General features: G+C 41.1%; 1 protein-coding gene across 1 annotated transcript in view; it reads right to left on the bottom strand.

Moving 5' to 3' along the window:
• Nucleotides 1-670: 670 nt before the first annotated feature.
• Nucleotides 671-19,232, bottom strand: part of si:dkey-238o13.4 (uncharacterized protein LOC560780 homolog) — a 42,074-nt gene continuing 23,512 nt past the window's right edge. Inside the window, exons 4-6 of the mRNA XM_068049875.1 lie at nucleotides 18,105-18,201; nucleotides 11,212-11,336; nucleotides 671-2,724 (exon numbers count right to left, since the gene is read on the bottom strand). Coding sequence (XP_067905976.1) covers nucleotides 2,548-2,724; nucleotides 11,212-11,336; nucleotides 18,105-18,201 — 399 coding nt within the window. The 3' untranslated portion in view covers nucleotides 671-2,547. The remainder of the gene's footprint in view (nucleotides 2,725-11,211; nucleotides 11,337-18,104; nucleotides 18,202-19,232) is intronic.

The following is a 19,232-nucleotide window of genomic DNA, read 5'->3' as shown; positions in this document are numbered from 1 at the left end:
AGTGACCAAAAACTAGGTCAAAGGTGTGGACTTTACGAAGGAGGTGTGTGTGCTTGTGAGGGCTGCGAGGATGGTAGGGATGAAATTCCAAAGAGGGAGATCAAGATAGAGGAAGACAAAGCCACCAGTGGTAGCGTAAAGGAAGTGTGGGCTGCACAAGAGACCAGACACAGAGGAACAGAGAAACATGGAAAGGGAACGGGCTGTTGGGATGGAGAAGGTTACAGAGATACAAATTGGCAACAGCATGAGGGACTTAAGCACAAAGATGTAAATTTTTAATTTGAGGCCTTGAGAGACCAAAAACCAACTTGATTTCAGATAGGATCCCAATGCAACTTTTGTTAGCTGTGTACCCAAGATCAAAGAAGTGATCATCAGAATAGACTGCTGACTAAGGTGTATTTTTGCTCCAAGGATGATTCACAGGTGTTGGTGTAATATGTAAGGCATTAGTTATAAGATTAGTTTTACGGTAATGAGAAACTAGGTATTTACAATGTGTCAAAGTTATCACATTTACTCTGGGAATGCACTCATTATTTGTAGTAATCCAATGAAAAAAAATCAATCTAATTTTGCCAACTTTTAAAACAAACACTTATCTTTATAAATTATATTTATTAAACCATGCAACAAAATTGACAGATATTGAAAACATTAGCTACATTTTACAGAGGAAATATTATTTTAAAAAGTTACTAGACAACAGATTAATTATTCATTTGCTGTGATGAATATGTAATGGTGGTTAAACACAACTCACATTAAGAATGGCTAATGGCAAAAAGTCCTACAAGTTAACTAAAGTAGTAGGCAACTTAATTCAATACTAAAACTACAAAATACTGAAAGGGAAGATGTGTCTTTCAAAGATGAGCCTTGTCAATTTAATCCAAACGTTATCTTTGGAACAATGAAAGTAAATGCCCATTTCTTACACCTGACCAGAAGGAACTATTAACTTATTTGTGGACGTATATGTTCATTATTATTGTTATGCTTTGGATTGTTAATACATTTGAAATGGTGTTGATCAGTACTAACCTTTACTGATACAATATAACCTTCGACTGGCAGACGCTTATATGTACTGTCATCAATACTAGAATCCTTGATTTTGCTGTTCCTTAAAATTTTCAGGAACTAAACTATGGTGTACAAAACAATTCTAGATATTGGGGTATCCAAAATGATTCTTTCAGTTTGTTGTAAACTCAAAGAAGTTCTTCAAAACACATTCGAAACTCAATTTATACAACATTTACATCATTGGTCAAGTTCTTTGAGGTCAGCCAAGTGACACATTTTTGCCAAGTCCCATTATATAATCTTTTAATGACAGAAACAAAATCATCCTTGTTTGGATCACTCACTGGTTCATAGTTTCTTATTTTCCTGAGTAATATGAAAAGGGCAATTAATTCAAAATCAATTCAGATGGTCCCCAAGCATTCTGGCCATATTGTTAAGTAATATTGAAGGACAATGTTAGTTAAGCAGGCTGTCCATAGACTTCTAACATTAGGCAATGTTTTCTGGTAAATGCAATACACATCTTAAGCACTGAAAATTTTTGAATAAGAAACCAGTTTAGAGGAGGCATGTCTGATTCACATGACATCACAATATCTCTTTTCACCTTATCACATGAATCAATTGGCACATTGTTGAAAACTGCTTCTTTAGTAATTGACAATGATCATTTACACATTGAACAAAACTAACCTCCTGCTCAAACTTCTTTGTGACCAAGATTAAAAATGCTGGAGAAGTGAAGCATAGTTTTACTGTGTATCAGATGTTTATGGACAGCAGATGAATACAAAGCAACACTAGGAATATTATATATTCCTGATACTCCAGTGAAAGTTAATTCATTCAAGTGTGGCTCACAGCAGTTCAAATCTGGACCACTTCGGTATGGCAGAATTTGAAAGACAGGTCCAAAATGGGTATACTCCATCTGCGACTTTACAAGAGAAAAAAGCATAATGTTCATAATTCATTCATTCAACTACTGATCCTTGAGGCCATCAATATGTGTTAATCTTCACTGCCTGCTATTTTGAACACAAAACAAAAGATGTTGTTCAACCAATGCACCATGTAGACTCAGCTTTACTTCCTTCAGTGAAAGTTCTTTAACGTGTAAATAAAATTGCTGGAACTTTGGTTGGCATTGATATTAACATTAACAGTGAAAAGCTGAACCAATTATGAAAGGTTCTAACCCTATATCAGTTTGGAATTAATACTCTGAGGACAAATGTTGAGATATAGTACAACAGGTGGCTTTGGCCTTCATATAAATTCAAGTTTTTATTGGGTTTCTAAATGTCATGTAGTAACAAGAAACAAATCATCTAGATAAACATGAAACTTAACCTGCTTTAGTACTCAGTGCTAAGATCAGGCACACGCATTGATAGACACATCACTGGTTCTATGATAAAGTGCACACTACTGTAGTGTAGGACTTTGAAATAAACTATACATGCAATATGGAATGGTGATTTGGTTTGCCAGCTTGAAGTGGCTTCACTTTCAGACTTTCCCTTCCATGATCAGGGTTTTGAGGTCAGCCGGGGTATTCACGCAGAACACATGATGTGAAAGGGAATTCTTCTCCAAAACAGTGGCTATCGCTTCACCCACATCCAAGTGATTCACAAAACCAGGAACAATCCGATCTGGGGTTGCAACACCCATATTAAGCTTCACCTGTCAGATAGAACAATAAATAAAGCATTAACCCACTAAGATATAAAGAGGTGGGGGGGGGGAGAGAAAGAAGGAAACAATAGCCCAGTTAGCCAACCATCTGTCATTGGGAAAATACTAGAATCCATTATTAAGGAAGTTGGAACAGGGCATTTAGAAAATCATAATGTAATTAGGCAGAGTCATGGCGTTTTATGAAAGGAAAATCATGTTTGACAAATTTATTAGAGTTCTTTGAGAAGTTTGGCAGGGGGATGGGGACCTGAGGGTAGACTCAATTGGGACAAATTCAGAAATGAAAATGGATAGCAGAAAATTAATGAATGAGTCAAGAAGACAGAGGAAACAAAGGTTAGAAAATAAAAAAACAGTTTGGCAGTGCTCAATGCTATCTATTTCAATGCAAAGAGTATAGCAAATAAAGTAGATGAGTTGACAACACAGATAGACATGTGACGGTATGATATCATAGTTATTACAGAAACATGGCTTAAGGAGGGACAGGAATGTCAGCTCAACGTTCCTGGATATAGGGTTTTAAGATGCGATAGAAAGGAGGATAAGAAAGGAGGGGGAGTGGCAATTTTGGTCAAGGAAACTATTACAGCTGTGAAGAGGGATGATATGTGGGAAGGATCATCAAATGAGGCCATATGGATTGAACTAAGGAATAAAAAAGGGGCAATCACACTGCTAGGAATGTAATCTCGACCCCCAAACAGTCAGAGGGAGATAGAAGAGCAGATATGTCGGCAAATCTCTGAGAAGTGCAAGAACAATAATGCAGTAATAGTAGGGGATTTTAATTACCCCAATATTTATATCCACCATTGACATGCTGTTCTCCCTTCGCCAGCTACAGGAGAAATGCTACGAACAATAGATGCCCCTCTACATTGCTTTCATAGATCGAACCAAAGCCTTTGACCTCGTCAGCAGACGTGGTCTCTTCAGACTACTAGCAAAGATCGAATGCCCACCAAAGCTACTAAGTATCATCATCTCATTCCATGACAATATGAAAGGCACAATTCAGCATAGCAGTGCCTCATCAGACCCCTTTCCTATCCTGAGTGTCGTGAAACAGGGCTGTGTTCTCGCACCTACACTGTTTGGGATCTTCTTCCCACTGCTACTCTCACATGCGTTCAAGTCTGCAGAAGAAGGAATTTTCCTCCAAAAACAGCCTCAGAAAATGAACATCATGGGACCGGATGTCAGAAATGCTCCATCCATCAATATCGGCGACCATGCTCTGGAAGTGATTCAAGAGTTCACCTACCTAGGCTCAACTATCACCAGTAACCTGTCCCTTGATGCAGAAATCAACAAGCGCAGGGGAAAGGCATCTGCTGCTATGTCCAGACTGGCCAAGTGCGTGTGGGAAAATGGCGCACTGACACGGAACGCAAAAGTCCGAGTGTATCAAGCCTGTGTCCTCAGTACCTTGCTCTATGGCAGCACGGCTTGGACAACATCTCAACTCATTCCATCTTCGCTGCCTCCAGAGAATCCTTGGCATCAGGTGGCAGGACCGTATCTCCAACGCAGAAGCCCTCGAGGCGGCCAACATCCCCAGCATATACATCCTACTGAGCCAGCGGCGCTTGAGATGGCTTGGCCATGTGAGCCACATGGAAGATGGCAGGATCCCCAAGGACGCATTGTGTAGCGAGCTCGTTACTGGTATCAGACCCACCGGCCATCCATGTCTCCGCTTTAGAGACATCTGCAAATGCGACAGGAAGTCCTGTGACATTGACCACAAGTCATGGGAGTGAGTTGCCAGTGATCGCCAGAGCTGGCGAACAGCCATAAAGGCGGGGCTAAAGAGTGGCGAGTCGAAGAGACTTAGCAGCTGGCAGGAAAAAAGACAGAAGTGCAAGGAGAGAGCTAACTGTGTAACAACCCCGACAACCATTTTAATCTGCAGCAGCTGTGGAAGAGTCTATCACTCTCGAATTGGCCTTTATAGCCACTCCAGGTGCTGCTGCACAAACCACTGACCACCTCCAGGCGCTTATCCATTGTCTCTCGAGACAAGGAGGCCAAAGAAGAAGAAGAATATTAACTGGGCTAATTTTAGTGTGAAAGGAATTGAAGGAGCAGAATTCTTGAGGTGCATTCGGGAGAACGTTTTTGCCCAGTATGTAGCAAGTCCAACAAGAGAGGGCGCAATTTTAGACTTAGTTTTAGGAAATGAAATGGGCAGATGGAAGGGGTGGCAATGGGAGAGCATTTTGGTGGTAGTGATCATAATTCAGTCACTTTTAACATAACTATGGAAAAGGACCGAGATAGAATAGGAGTTAGAGTTCTCAATTGGGGCAAGGCCAATTTTACTGAACTGAGGAGTGATTTAGCGAAAGTGGACTGGAAACAGCTACTTGAAGGTAAACCAGTTTCATAACAGTGGGAGGCATTCAAAGGGGAGATTCAAGGGTAAATAAAAACAAGAAATGCTGGAAATACTCAGCAGGTCTGGCAGCATCTGTGGAGACAGAAGCAGTATTAACGTTTCAGGTCAGTGACCCTTTGTCAGAACTGCTCTGATGAAGGGTCACTGACCTGAAACATTAACTCTGCTTCTCTCTCCACAGATGCTGTCAGACCTGCTGAGTATTTCCAGCATTTCTTGTTTTATTTCAGATTTCCATCATCTGCAGTATTTTGCTTTTATTTGGGAGATTCAAGGGGTTCAGAGTAAACATGTTCCCACAAAGAAAACGGGTGAGATAGCCAAATCTAGAGCCCCATGGATGTCAAGGAGCCTACAGAGTATTTAAGGCAGAAAAGGAAAGCTTATGTCCCACACCGAGAACTTAATACTACAGAAAGCCAAGAGGAGTATAGAAAGTGGAGGGGTGAAATGCAAAAGGAAATTAAGAAAGCAAATAGAGGGCTTGAAAGAATATTGGCAAGCAAAATCAAGGTGAACTCAAAGATGTTTTATTAAGACATTAAGAGTAAGAGGATAACTAAGGAGAGAGTAGGGCCCATAAAAGACTAAAAAGGTAACCATTTGTAGGGGCGGAAGATGTTGGTATGGTTCTTCTTGAATACTTTACGTCTGTCTTCACAAAAGAGGGGGACGATGTAGATATTGTAGTTAAGGAGGAGAAGTGTTAAGTATTGGATGTGATAAACATAGGGAGAGAGGAAGTATTAATGGGAGTAGCATTCTTGAAAGTTCATAAATCACCAGGGCCAGATGAAATTTACCCTAGGCTGTTAAAAGAAGCAAGGGAGGAAATAGCAGAAGGTCTGACCATCATTTTCCAGTCCTCACTGGATACAGGTGTGGTGCCGGAGGATTGGAGAACTTAACGTTGTACCTGTGTTTAAAAAGGGACCGAAGGATAGACCGAATAATTACAGGCCAGTCAGTCTAACCTCAGTAGTGGGCAAATTATTGGAATCTATTCTGAGAGACAGGATAAACTGTCATTTAGAAAGGCACAAGTTAATCAAGGCTAGTCAGCATGGATTTGTTAAGGGAAGATCTTGTTTGACCAACTTGATCAAATGTTTTGAAGAATTAACAAGGAAGATAGATGAGGGTAGTGCAGTTGATATGGTCTACATGGATTTTTGAAAGGCTTTTGACAAGGTCCTACATGGCAGATTGGTTAAAAAAATAAAATCACATGGGATCCAGGGAAATGCAGCACGGTATACACAAATTTGGCTCAGTGGCAGGAAACATACGGTAATTGTTGACGGGTGTTTTAGCGACTGGAGGGCTGTTTCCAGTGGCATTCTGCAGGGCTCAGTACTGGGTCCCCTGCTTATTGTGGTGCATATTAATGATTTGGACGTAAATGTAGGGGGCATGATCAAGAAGTTTGCGGACGACACAAAGATTGGCTGTGTGGTAGATAGCGGGGAGGATAGCTGTAGGCTGCAGGAGGATATTGATGGTCTGGTCAGATAGGCAGAAAAGTGGCAAATGGAATTCAACCTGAAGAAGTGTGAGATGATGCAGTTGGGGAGGTGAAATAAGGCAAAGGAATACACGATTACTGGAAAAATACTGAGAAGTGTAGAGGAGGTGAGGGACCTTGGAGTGAATGTCCACAGATCCCCGAAGGTAGCAGGACAGGTTGCTAAGGTGGTTAAGAGGGCATATGGAATCCTTTCTTTATTAGTCGAGATATAGAATACAAGAGCAGGGGGGTTATGCTGGAACTGTATAACTCATTGGTTAAGCCACAACTTGAGTACTGTTTGCAGTTCTGGTCACCTCATTACAGAAAGAATGTAATTGCGCTAAAGAGGGTACAGAGGAGATTTATAAGGATGTTGCCAGGACTGGAAAAATGCAGCTGTGAGGAAAGATTGGATAGACTTGGAACAGAGAAGGCTGAGGGAAGATCTGGTTGAAATATACAAAATTTTGAGGGGCCTGGATAGAGTGGAGTTGAAGGGTCTATTCACCTTAGCAGAGAGGTCAGTGACAAAGGGGCATAGATTTAAAGTGATTGGTAGAAAAATTAGCAGGGAGATGAGGAAAAACTTTTTCACCCAGAGGGTGGTGATGGTCTATAACTCACTGCCCGAAAGGGTAGTTGAGGAAGAAACCCTCAACTCATTCAAAGGGAGTCTGGATATGCACCTCAAGTGCCGAAATCTTCTGGGCTATGGACCAAATACTGGAAGGTGGGATTAGAATAGGTGGATCGTTTTCCAGCCGGCACAGACACGATGGACCAAGTGACCTCTTTCTGTGCCTCACACCTTCTATGATTCTATGTAAAAAGCAGGGTGGATAAAGGAGAACCAGTAGATGTAGCATATTTGGATTTCCAAAAGGCAGTTGATAAGGTGCTACATTAAAGGTTACTACACAAAATAAGATCTCATGGTTTTGGGGATAATATATTAATATGGATCGCGGATTGGCTAACTAATAAGAAACAGTGAGCCAGGATAACTGGGGCATCTTCTGGTTGGCAATCTGTAACTATTGGGGAGCCTCAGGGATCAGTGCAAGGGCCTCAACTATTAATGGTCGATATTAATGACTTGGATGAAGGGACCGAGTGTATTGTAGCCAAATTTGCTGGTGACAGAAAGATAGGTAGAAAAGCATGTTGTGAGGATGACTGTCAAGAAAAACCCTACATGCCAAATGAGAAATGTTAATTTCATTGGTTGGAAGCTTACATTAGACTTAAAATGGAGAAAATCTTGCAGTTAACTTTTTAAAAAATAACTGGCAACCAAGATGGCCACCACGCTTTGCATCTGAAACACCTATTCATATTCAAAAGATCCATCCAGAGCCAGAGGTTCGAACAACATGGACCCAGGACAATGGCTTGCTCTAAATGATTGAATTACCGAAAATGGCTTCATTTGCACAACAGTCAAGGCAATCCTAACATACTAACTTTGAAAGAGCAAACCCCCTTCAAGTGTAAATTGGCATCCTGGGGCTTGTGGAGCCAATTCTGAACCTTTAATTTCATTAGAAGGTTCCAGAAAACCTGTAGCAGCAATGTGACCATCTGTCCATCTTGGGGAAGCTGGTTTTGTTTCCTTTGGACAAGAGACAAGTAGTAACTGAGGCTGCAGCAGCAGAGAAAGCTGTGGGCGTCCCTTTCTCTCTCTCTCTTGCTCTTTCTCTCTCCCCAGAAAACATCAAGTTTGAAAATCGTCTGCGACTGTGGACCCTCCAAGCCTTCAGACTGCTACAACCAGAGACCAGGAGAAGACAGCCAACTACAATTCTGCCTTTAAGAAAACCCGAAGCAAGCAGGCCAACCACAAAGTGCACTTTGACCAGCGAGGACTTCAAGAATACAGCTTTAGCCGGAGGATTACCAGTTCACCCACTTCATAGACGGTGTACTTAAGTTCCATTTATTCTGGACTTTAATTCAACCACCAAATCTATTTTTCCCTTTGTAATCTATTTGTGTGTGTGTAATTCTTGTGTGAATGTGTGCATGAATGTGTAATGTGTTTTTAAATCAGGGTTAGTGTGTTAAGCATAATAAACTTATCTCTTTTTGGTTTATACTCAAGAAAACCTGTCCGATTGGTTCTTTCACAATCACAGTAAAGGGTAAAAGGTAAAACACTCACAGAGGTGGTAAGGACAACCACTATTTAAAAGGAATAAACCCTGTTGTGGTCAAACAAGAGGAAGGGCAAGAGGGGAGCCTGAGACCCCTTCCTCACCTGGCCATAACAAGGGCACCAAGTGTCTGCAAAGAGATATAGATAGATTAAGTGAGTGGGCAAAAAATGGGCAGATGGAGGATAATGTGGGAAAATGTGAGGTTGTCTACTTTGGTAGGAAGAATAGAAAAGCAGAATATTATTTACATGGACAGAGACTGCAGAATGCTGCAGTATGAGGGATCTGGATGTCCTTGTGCATGAATCATAAAAAGTTAACATGCAAGTGCAGCAAGTAATTAGGAAGGCAAACAGATGTTGGCATTTATTGCAAGAGAGATGGAATATAAAAGTAGGGAAGTCTTGTTACAACTGCACAGGGCATTGGTAAGACCGCACCTAGAGTACTGTGTGCAGTTTTAATCACCTTATTTAAGGAAGGATAGACTTGCATTGGAAGCAGTTCAGAGAAGGTTCACTTGGTTGATTCCTGGGATGAAGGGGTTGTCTTATAAGGAAAGGTTGAGCAGGTTGGGCCTATATTTATTGGAGTTTAGAAGAATGAGAGGTGATTTTATTGAAACATACAAGATTCTGAGGGGGCTTGACAGGGTAAATGTTGAGAGGTTGTCTCCCCTCGTGGGGGAATCTAGAACTAGGGGGCACAGTTTCAAAATAAAGGGTCTCCCTTTTTAAAAAATTTTTTTTAGAGATACAGCACTGAAACAGGCCCTTCAGCCCACCGAGTCTGTGCCGACCATCAACCACCCATTTATACTAATCCTACATTAATCCCATATTCCTATCACATCCACACCTATATTTCCCTACCACCTACCTATACTAGGGGCAATTTATAATGGCCAATTTACCTATCAACCTGCAAGTCTTTGGCATGTGGGAGGAAACCGGAGCACCCGGAGAAAACCCAGGCAAACACAGGGAGAACTTGCAAACTCCGCACAGGCAGTACCCAGAATTGAACCCGGGTCCCTGGAGCTGTGAGGCTGCAGTGCTAACCACTGTGCCACTGTGCTGCCCTAAGATGATGAGTTGGAACTCCTTCTCTCAGGGGGTCATTAATCTTTGGAATTCTCTTCCACAAAGTCCTGTGGAGGCTGAGTCATTGAATATATTCAAGACTGAGTTAGACAGATTTTTGATCTATAAGGGAGTCAAGGTTATGGGCGGGGGTGGTGGTGGGGAACAGGCAAGAATGTGGAGTCAAAGCCACAATCAGATCAGCCATGATCTTATTGAATGACAGAGCAGGCTCGAGGGGCCGAATGGCCAACTCCTACTCCTATTTCTTATGTACATATCCTCTTCTTATATTCTTATGATCACAAATTCCTTGAGTTTCCATGCTTTTTAAGAATAAACATCTTGGCCCTGATTTTGTGGTCAGCAACAAAGCAACAGTGCACGATGCTGACCTCGAAGAAAGCTGCCCACAAAGACCTTGCGATCTCTGTTGCATGAATTTCGCCTTTCCCGGTGTCAGCTTGAATCTGGTGCCAAGTCAAGGGGATCTCCAGGCATCCAGCAACAGTGATGTCAACAATCAGGGTAAGCAGCCAATCACATTGAGGTATTCTCACAGACCACAAACCAAAAAGGAAAATGCACTGATTTTTTTCACTTTTAATTAAAATTTTACAGTGAAATAAATGATTTGGTGATGCACATGTGATTAAGGGAGAAGCTGAAGAAACTTTTTAAAAAATTATTTTAAAAATGTGAGTTTTTATCTAAATGGAGAAATTTGACATTCCACAAATATAAAATTGGATTCATAGTGATTTTTAAAATGTCTTTCTTTAAATGTAGATACTGTTTTGGAATATCAATGTTCACATCAGATCTGAGAAACGTTTCTGCAGCTTTAATCCTACTATAGTTAGATGGAGTAATCTACGCAGACCCAGGTTTAACTCTATCAGTGAAAGTCATTTTGTGTGAAAACACAACTGCAGAAACCTTTGTGGATTTTATAGTCTTAACACTAACAAAAAGCTGAGCTTAAAAATCAATTAACAATACGGATATCAGAAGTAGTTGAAAATGAGTAAACTACTTTACTGCCCTTCCTGATGCAAGAGAGGAGACAAAGCACAAATTCAAAACTACAGAATGTAAGAAACATAAATGTCGATCTCATTCACTATTTCAGAAATATCCAAGTTGACGAAGATCTAAAGGAACTTTCTCAAAATTACTGAAAATTACTTTAAGCCTGGACAGAAGGCAGTTATTTTCTAATGCAGCTTTCACTTTTGTTTGTTGGAATGTAACACATACAAAATAATTTCCTCCATTTCCCTCATTTAGCGTATGGCAAATTCTTATTCAAATCTTTACCTCATTCAGTTTGCATGAGACATCAGGGTACTCCTCTCTGATAACCTGACAGAATGCCAGAGCTCCTGCAGCTCCCAGAGTCAAGAAACCAGTCCCAGGCATCAGCAGACGCTCCCCTGCACCACCTATAAAGGAAAGGGAAAGTAACAGTGTCGGAGTGAAATGAACCATTTGGCATTGGTTGTCAAATTTTTGTTGGGGGTTCATTAAGGCTTTTCACCTACTAAACTGGAGCACATCACCGAGAGGTATATCGCCCATTAGTCTAGCTGTCAGATATAGAATTACATTTCACCTATGGCTGGTCAGATTAAGTGCCAATCAACAGTATGATCAAGACTTTACAACAACCAAAATATGATGGTATTATTTTAGTTACAACATTATTAGAGTTACTGTACCTCGGCCACGTCTGACCCTGTCTACACCCAACATGGATGCATGGGCATATCCAGCAGAGGTCACTGGGCAATGACCTGGAACATGAATTACAGCAGATTTCTCTACTCTGTAGCCCAGCAGTAATGGGTGTAACTGTGGCACAACATTAAGCTAACTCAGTACAGACAAGGGATCAAACTTTTAGCCTTCATAGACCCAACAGTTCAGTCTCACAGCACAACCCTGAGAAATTAGAAGAACTGAAACCCTATTCATGAAAATCATGGCTGATATGTTCAAAAAAAATCTACAAAGTTTCAAAGAAATTCTGTTCAATCCTCTTAGGCTCATATTTGTGCAACTCCTTTGGTAAATATCTCAGGAATAGAATGGGGTAGAAAACATTTTGAGGTTTCTTTAACATACAGTTTACTATCCAAATTCCCGGGGGGAATGTCCAGTGAGGCCATATGGGTAGAACTTAGAAATAAGAAAGGGATGATCACTTTGATGGGATTATACTATAGGCCTCCCAATAGTCAGAAGGAAGTGGAGGAGCATATATGTAGGGAAATCACAGGTAGGTGTAGGAATTATAGGGTTGTAATAGTAGGTGATTTTAACTTCCCTAATATTGACTGGGACTGCCTTAGTGCTAAGAGATCAGATGGGGAAGAATTTGTTAAGTGTGTCCAGGATAGTTTTCTGAAGCAGTATGTGGATGGCCCGACTAGAGAAGGGGCTACACTCGACCTCCTCTTAGGAAATGAGGATGGGCAGATGGTTGATGTGTCAGTGGGGGAGCACTTTGGGACCAGTGACCATAACTCTATTAGCTTCAAGATAGTTATGGAAAAGGATAGGACTGGTCCTCCGGTTGAAGTCCTAAATTGGGACAAGGCTAATTTCGATGGCATCAGACAGGAACTCTAAAAAGTTGAATGGGAGAGGCTGTTTACAGGTAAAGGGACGTCTGGCAAGTGGGAGGCTTTTAAAAGTGAGATAGGAAGAGATCAGGGCCGGCATGTTCCTGTTAGATAGAAGGGCAAGGCTGGCAAGTTTAGGGAACCTTGGTTGACGAGGGATATTGAGGGTCTGGTCAGGACAAAGAAGGAGGCATATGTCAGGTATAGGCAGCTAGGATCAAGCGAGTCCCTCGAGGAGTATAGGGGATGTAGGACTACACTTAAGAAGGAAATTAGGAGGGTGAAAAGGGGCCATGAGATTTCCCTGGCAGATAAGATAAAGGAGAATCCTACAAGATTCGATAAGTATATTGAGAGTAAAAGGGTAGCTGGGGAGAGAGTAGGTCCCCTTAAGGATCAGTGTGGCAATCTATGTGTGGAGCCACGGGAAATGGGCGAGGTCTTAAATGAATATTTCTCATCTGTATTTACCGTGGAGAAGGTCATGGAAGCTAGTGAGTTCAAGGGAGGGAACACCGATATCCTGGAGCATATCAACATTACAAAGGAGGAGGTGTTGGAGGTATTGAAGTACATTAAGGTGGATAAATCCCCAGGGCTTGACCAGGTGTATCCCAGAATGCTATGGGAAGCAAGGGAGGAGATTGCTGGGGCCCTGACAGAGATTTTTGTATCATCGTTAGCCACGGGTGAGGTACCGGAAGACTGGAGGATAGCTAATGTTGTGCCTTTATTTAAGAAAGGCAGCAGGGATAAGCCAGGGAACTACAGGCCGGTGAGCCTTATATCAGTGGTGGGAAAGTTATTGGAAGGGATTCTGAGAGACAGGATTTATATGCATTTGGAAAGGCAAGGTCTGATTAGGGATAGTCAGCATGACTTTGTGCGTGGAAAATCATGTCTCACGAATTTGATTGAGTTTTTCGAGGAGGTGACCAAGAGGATTGACGAAGGCAGGGCGATGGATGTTGTCTACATGGATTTTAGCAAGGCCTTTGACAAGGTCCCGCATGGTAGGCTGGTCCAGAAGGTTTGAACACATGGGATCCAGGGTGAGCTAGCAAATTGGATACAAAATTGGCTTGGTGATAGGAGGCAGAGGGTGGTAGTGGAGGGTTGTTTTTCAGATTGGAGGCCGGTGACCAGTGGTGTGCAGCAGGGATCAGTGCTGGGCCCTCTGTTGTTTGTCATATATGTTAATGACTTGGATGTGAATGTAAGGGGCATGATTAGTAGGTTTGCAGATGACACCAAAATTGGTGGTATAGTGGACAGTGAAGAAGGTTGTCTAAGGTTACAACAGGATATAAATCAACTGGGAAAGTGGGCAAGGGAGTGGCAAATGGAATTTAATGCAGACAAGTGTGAAGTGATGCATTTTGGGAAGTTAAACCAGGGCAGGACATATACATTGAATGGCAGGGCCCTGGGGAGTGTTCTTGAGCAGAGAGACCTTGGGGTGCAAGTACAAAGTTCCCTGAAAGTGGCAACACAGGTGGACAGGCTGGTGAAGAAGACATATGGCATGCTTGCCTTCATCGGCCGAGGTATTGAGTTGGGACGTCATGTTACAGTTGTACATGACGTTGGTTATGCCGCATTTGGAGTACTGTGTGCAGTTCTGGTCGCCGCACTACAGGAAAGATGTGATTAAGCTAGAGAGGATGCAGAAAAGATTCATAAGGATGTTGCCTGGTTTGGAGGGCTTGAGTTATAAAGAGAGATTGGATAGGCTGGGTCTGTTTTCCCTGGAGCGAAGGAGGCTGAGATGGGACATGATAGAAGTATATAAAATTATGAGAGGCATAGATAGGGTAGATAGCCAGAGTCTGTTTCCCATGGTAGGGGTAACTAAAACTAGAAGGCATAGATTTAAAGTGAGAGGGAGGAGGTTTAAAGGGGATCAAAGGGGTAAATTTTTCACACAAAGAATAGTGGGTACCTGGAATGAGCTGCCTGAGGAGGTGGTGGAGGCAGGAACAGCAGCGACATTTAAGAGGTATCTGGACAGGTACTTAAATGAGCAAGGCATAAAGGGATATGGAATTAATGCAGGCAGGTGGGATTAGTATCGATAGGCATTATGGTAGGCATGGGCGCGGTGGGCCGAAGCGCTTGTTTCTATGCTGTATGACTCTATGACTCTAAGTTCATGTTTCCAGTGTGAAGATTTGCTATCTCCAAGAGAGTTGCTGATGCCAAGTTACCACATTGCATGACAAGTGAGTGGAAGAGTGAAAATCAAAGCATTCTATGGAGATCTCAAACTGTGGGCTAAGATCATAACTTCAGATTTAAATGTAAGCTTAGCAAACCTGTCACATTCAGCCTCGAGCAACAGAATTTGACAAACCACAAATTAGACAAGGCATAGATTCCACTGCAAATCTTGACAAAATATTTTTCTGATTTTTGTTCATGACCAGAGCATAGATTGAGATCATTAATGAATCATATATTAATCAAAAATCATTTAAAATATTGCCTTTCGTCAATTACTGTAACTGGAATTCAGGTTTTTTTAAAAAGGGTATTTAAATTGTACATAAGAATGTCAGATGTTGGTCATTTGTGGCTGAATAATCTTTTTCTTCATCATAAATGTTTTAGATGATTTCCTGAGATGTGCACGACTACCAACCAAGATTACATCTATGGCCACAATCCACAGATATCAATGCCACGGACATCACGCAATGTAGGAAATGCAAAAAAAAAATACAATGCATTGATTGAACATTGGGGTGACTCGTAATTAAAAGATTGGTTACCAAGATAAATGGAATAAAAAGAGCCCATTACATATGTCTCTGAAAAGTCTAAAATATGAAAACATATAATCAAATACTGTATACACACACATGCAAAAGACAAGATATTGAAGTCCTTTGGGAATGAGTAGGGGTGGTGCTGCATAACTAAGGAAGTAGAGAGGGTTTTAAACTGAATAGTGGGGCAAGGGATCAAATTTGGGAAGATGTGGTAAATCAAGGCGTAGAGACAAGGCAAGAGAGAAAGGTATTGATATGGGAAATGATAAACAGACTGTGATAGGAAGGGACAGAGCGTACAAATCTAAGAGTAAATCAACAGATAAGGCTAGAGGTTACAAAAGTAATAAAAGGACACAACTAAAGGCACTGTATCTGAATGCACATAGCATTCAAAACAAAACAGATGAATTGAGAGTGCAAATATAAATAAATAAGTACGATCTGATAGCCATTACAGAGACATGGCTGCAGGACGACTGGGACGTGAATATTGAAGGATACATGGCATTTAGGAAGGACAGGAAGCTAGGAAAAGGTGGAGGGTAGCTCTGTTAATTAATAGAGAGGGATGACCTAAGTTCAGTAAACCAGGATGTAGAAGCAGTTTCGGTACAGATGAGAAATCATAAAGGCAAGAAGTTACTTGTGGGAGTGGTGTACAGTCCACATAACATTAACCACACTGTGGGACAGGGTATAAAGGAAGAAATAATGGCAGCTTGTCATAAAGGTACAGTGATAATCATGGGGGATTTTAACCTACATATAGATTGGAAAAATCAGATGCGCAGAGGTAGCCTAGTTGAGGAGTACATAGAATGTTTTCGGGATAATTTGTTGGAACAGTACGTTCTGGAGCCAACCAAAGGGCAGACTTTCCTGGACCTGGTATTGTGTAAAGAGATAGAATTAATTAATGCCCTCACAGTTAAGGCACACCTAGGTAGCAGCAATCATAATATGACTGAATTTTACATTCAGTTTGAGGGAGTGAAGAGTGAGTCCAAGACTAGTATTTTAAACTTAAATAAGGACAATTATGAGGGCATGAAAGATGAGCTAGCTAAAGTGAACTAGTAAATCAGGTTAAGGGACAGATCAATAGAGGGGCAGTGGCAGACATTTAAGGGGATATTTCAGAATACACAGAATAGATACATTTCAATGAGGAAGAAAAATTCCAAGGGTGGGACCCACCATCTGTGGTTAACTAAAACAGATAAAGATAGTATCAAACTTAAAGATAAAGCATATAATTGCACAAAGATGGGAGGCAGATCAGAAGATTGGACAGAATATTAAAAACAGCAAAGAAGGACTAAAAGATTGATAAGTAAGGTAAAATTAGAGTATGAGAGAAAGCTAGCTAGAAATATAAAGACAGATAGTAAGAATTTCTATAGATATTTTTAAAAGAAAAGAGATAACAAACTGTGCGTTGGTCCTATGGAAAGTGAGTCTGGGAAATTAATAATGGACAATAAGGAGATGGCAGATGAATTGAACAGGTATTTTGCAATGGTCTTCCCTATTGAGGATACAAGTAACATCCCAGTGTTAGCTGTAAGTCAGGAAATGGAAGGGAGGGAGGAACTCAAGAAAATTACAATCACCAGGGAAGTGGGTACTGAACAAATTGTTGGAGCTGCGGGCTGACAAGTCCCCGAGCCCTGATGGACTTCATCCTAGGGTGTTAAAAGAAGTGGCTAGTGAGATAGTTGATGCATTAGTTTTAATTTTCCAAAATTCCCTAGATTCAGGGAAGGTTCTGTTAGATTGGAAAATAGTGAATGTAACTCCTTTATTCAAAAAGGAAGGGAGGCAGAAAGCAGGAAACTACAGGCCAGTTAGCTTAACATTGTGTTAAGGAAAATGTTAGAAGCTATTATTAATGACGTTAGAGCAGGGCATTTAGAAAAATTCAAGGTAATCAGGCAGAGTCAACATGGTTTTGTGAAAGGGAAATTATGTTTAACCAATTTATTGGAGTTCTTTGAGGGAGTTATGTATGCTGTGGATAAAGGAGAACCAGTGAATGTATTGTAGTTAGATTTCCAGGAGGCATTTGATAAGGTGCCACATCAAAAGTTATTGCAGAAAATAAAAGCTCATGGTGTAGGGGTAAAATATTGGCATGGATAGAAGATTGGTTAGCTAACAGGAAACAGAGAGTAGGCATAAATGGGTAATTTTCTGGCTGGCAAGATGTAACGAGTGATGTGCCACAAGGATCTGTGCTGGGGCCTCAACTTTTTACAATTTATATAAATGACTTGGATGAAGGGACCGAAGGTATGGTTGCTAAATTTGTTGAAGCCACAAAGATAGGTAGGAAAGTAACTTATGAAGAGGACATAAGGGGGCTACAAAGGGATATAGATAGGTTAAGTGAGTGGGCAAAGACCTGGCAAATGGTGGGAAAGTGGGAAATTGTCCACTTTGGCAGGAAGAATAAAAAAGAAACATATTATCTAAATGGTGAGAGATTGCATAGCTCTGAGATGCAGAAGGATCTGGGTGTCCCAGTGCATGAATCGCAAAAGGTTAGTATGCAGGTACAGCATGTAATTAGGAAAGCTAATAGAATGTTATCGTTTATCACGAGGGGAATTGAATATAAAAGTATGGAGGACCTAGTTGCTGCCACCATTTTGAGACCGTCTGCATAGCGCGTTTCCTATTTTGTAACTGGTATGCAGAAGTTCAGGACTTGAGGTGCAAACATAATTCTTTATGTAGACATTCTAAAGCATTCGAAATAATATTGATTCCTTTAAAAGTTGCCACTCTCTGGAGACAGTAATCTACTCACCTGTTATAAATGTGTACGATCCATTGTGGTCATCTTTAACCAAAGGAAAGAATGCCTTCCAGGATGTGAAAGTGCTTAGCACCAGAGTGTTCAGAACCTGCAGTATATAATAGGCATATATTTAACACCCTAATAAGTTATTAAGTCTGCAAGATGCTGCACAGTCTGCATTGTTCTGAAGCTTTTCCATTATCACTGGCGATGTTTTCTCCTTTCTCTACTTCACAATGCAGGCTGTGTATCATGAAATTTACATTGGAGGCAAAAATGTTCCAGTCTTTGTCTTCCGTACTCTAATCATATGTCAGTGAAAGTGTAAAAAGGAGCTCTCATAAAGCAGTGACTATATTAGGATCCAATGGTTTGATTCCTCCAGCTTGGCAACTTTGCATGCTACAACACATAAGCACATCTTTTGGGAACATCATACTCTGATACAAGTTCTAACTTAAAAGAATCTGCTTTGGACAGTGGTAGATCAGTTAATGATAAAAAAAATTATCCATTAATATTCCAAATTATTAAATGAATCAAAGTGGGTGTATTTTAACACCCGCCATGCAGAAACTGAATGAGAGGGATGAAGGCAGTTAAAATGGAGTGGGAGACTGCAATTTTAAAACACAAGTGGCGCAGACACTTACCCTAAGCCACTGGGGTTCTGTGGAAATATGCAGATTGTGCTCTAATAATGTTATCAGGGCCTGATCTGCTTTAGCAGCCCAGAACATAACCAATAATGTCATCTGCTAATTTAACCCAAGGTCTGAGCAAGGGGAGCAGTGGTGGCTTCCCCGGGAGCCAAACCTGCAGGGAATGGCAGCCAGGGCCCAAGGAAACCATGCCAGGTTAAATGTTTTCATTCTTTTTTTAGTTTCCTTGTGGACCAAGAGAATGAAGCCGGACAGGTGGTTGATGTGTTGGTGGGGGATCATTTTGGTGATAGTGACCACAGCATGGTACAATTTAATATAAAAGCAAAATACTGCGGATGCTGGAAATCTGAAATAAAAACAAGAAATGCTAGAAATACTCAGCAGGTCTGGCAGCATCTGGAGAGAGAAGCAGAGTTAACGTTTCAGGTCAGTGACCCTTCTTCGAAACTGGCAAATTTGTCCAACATGTTCC

The sequence above is a fragment of the Heterodontus francisci genome, chromosome 17 (assembly GCF_036365525.1).
Source record: "Heterodontus francisci isolate sHetFra1 chromosome 17, sHetFra1.hap1, whole genome shotgun sequence".
Classification (NCBI taxonomy): domain Eukaryota; kingdom Metazoa; phylum Chordata; class Chondrichthyes; order Heterodontiformes; family Heterodontidae; genus Heterodontus; species Heterodontus francisci.
This window is presented reverse-complemented; position numbering and strand designations above follow the sequence as displayed.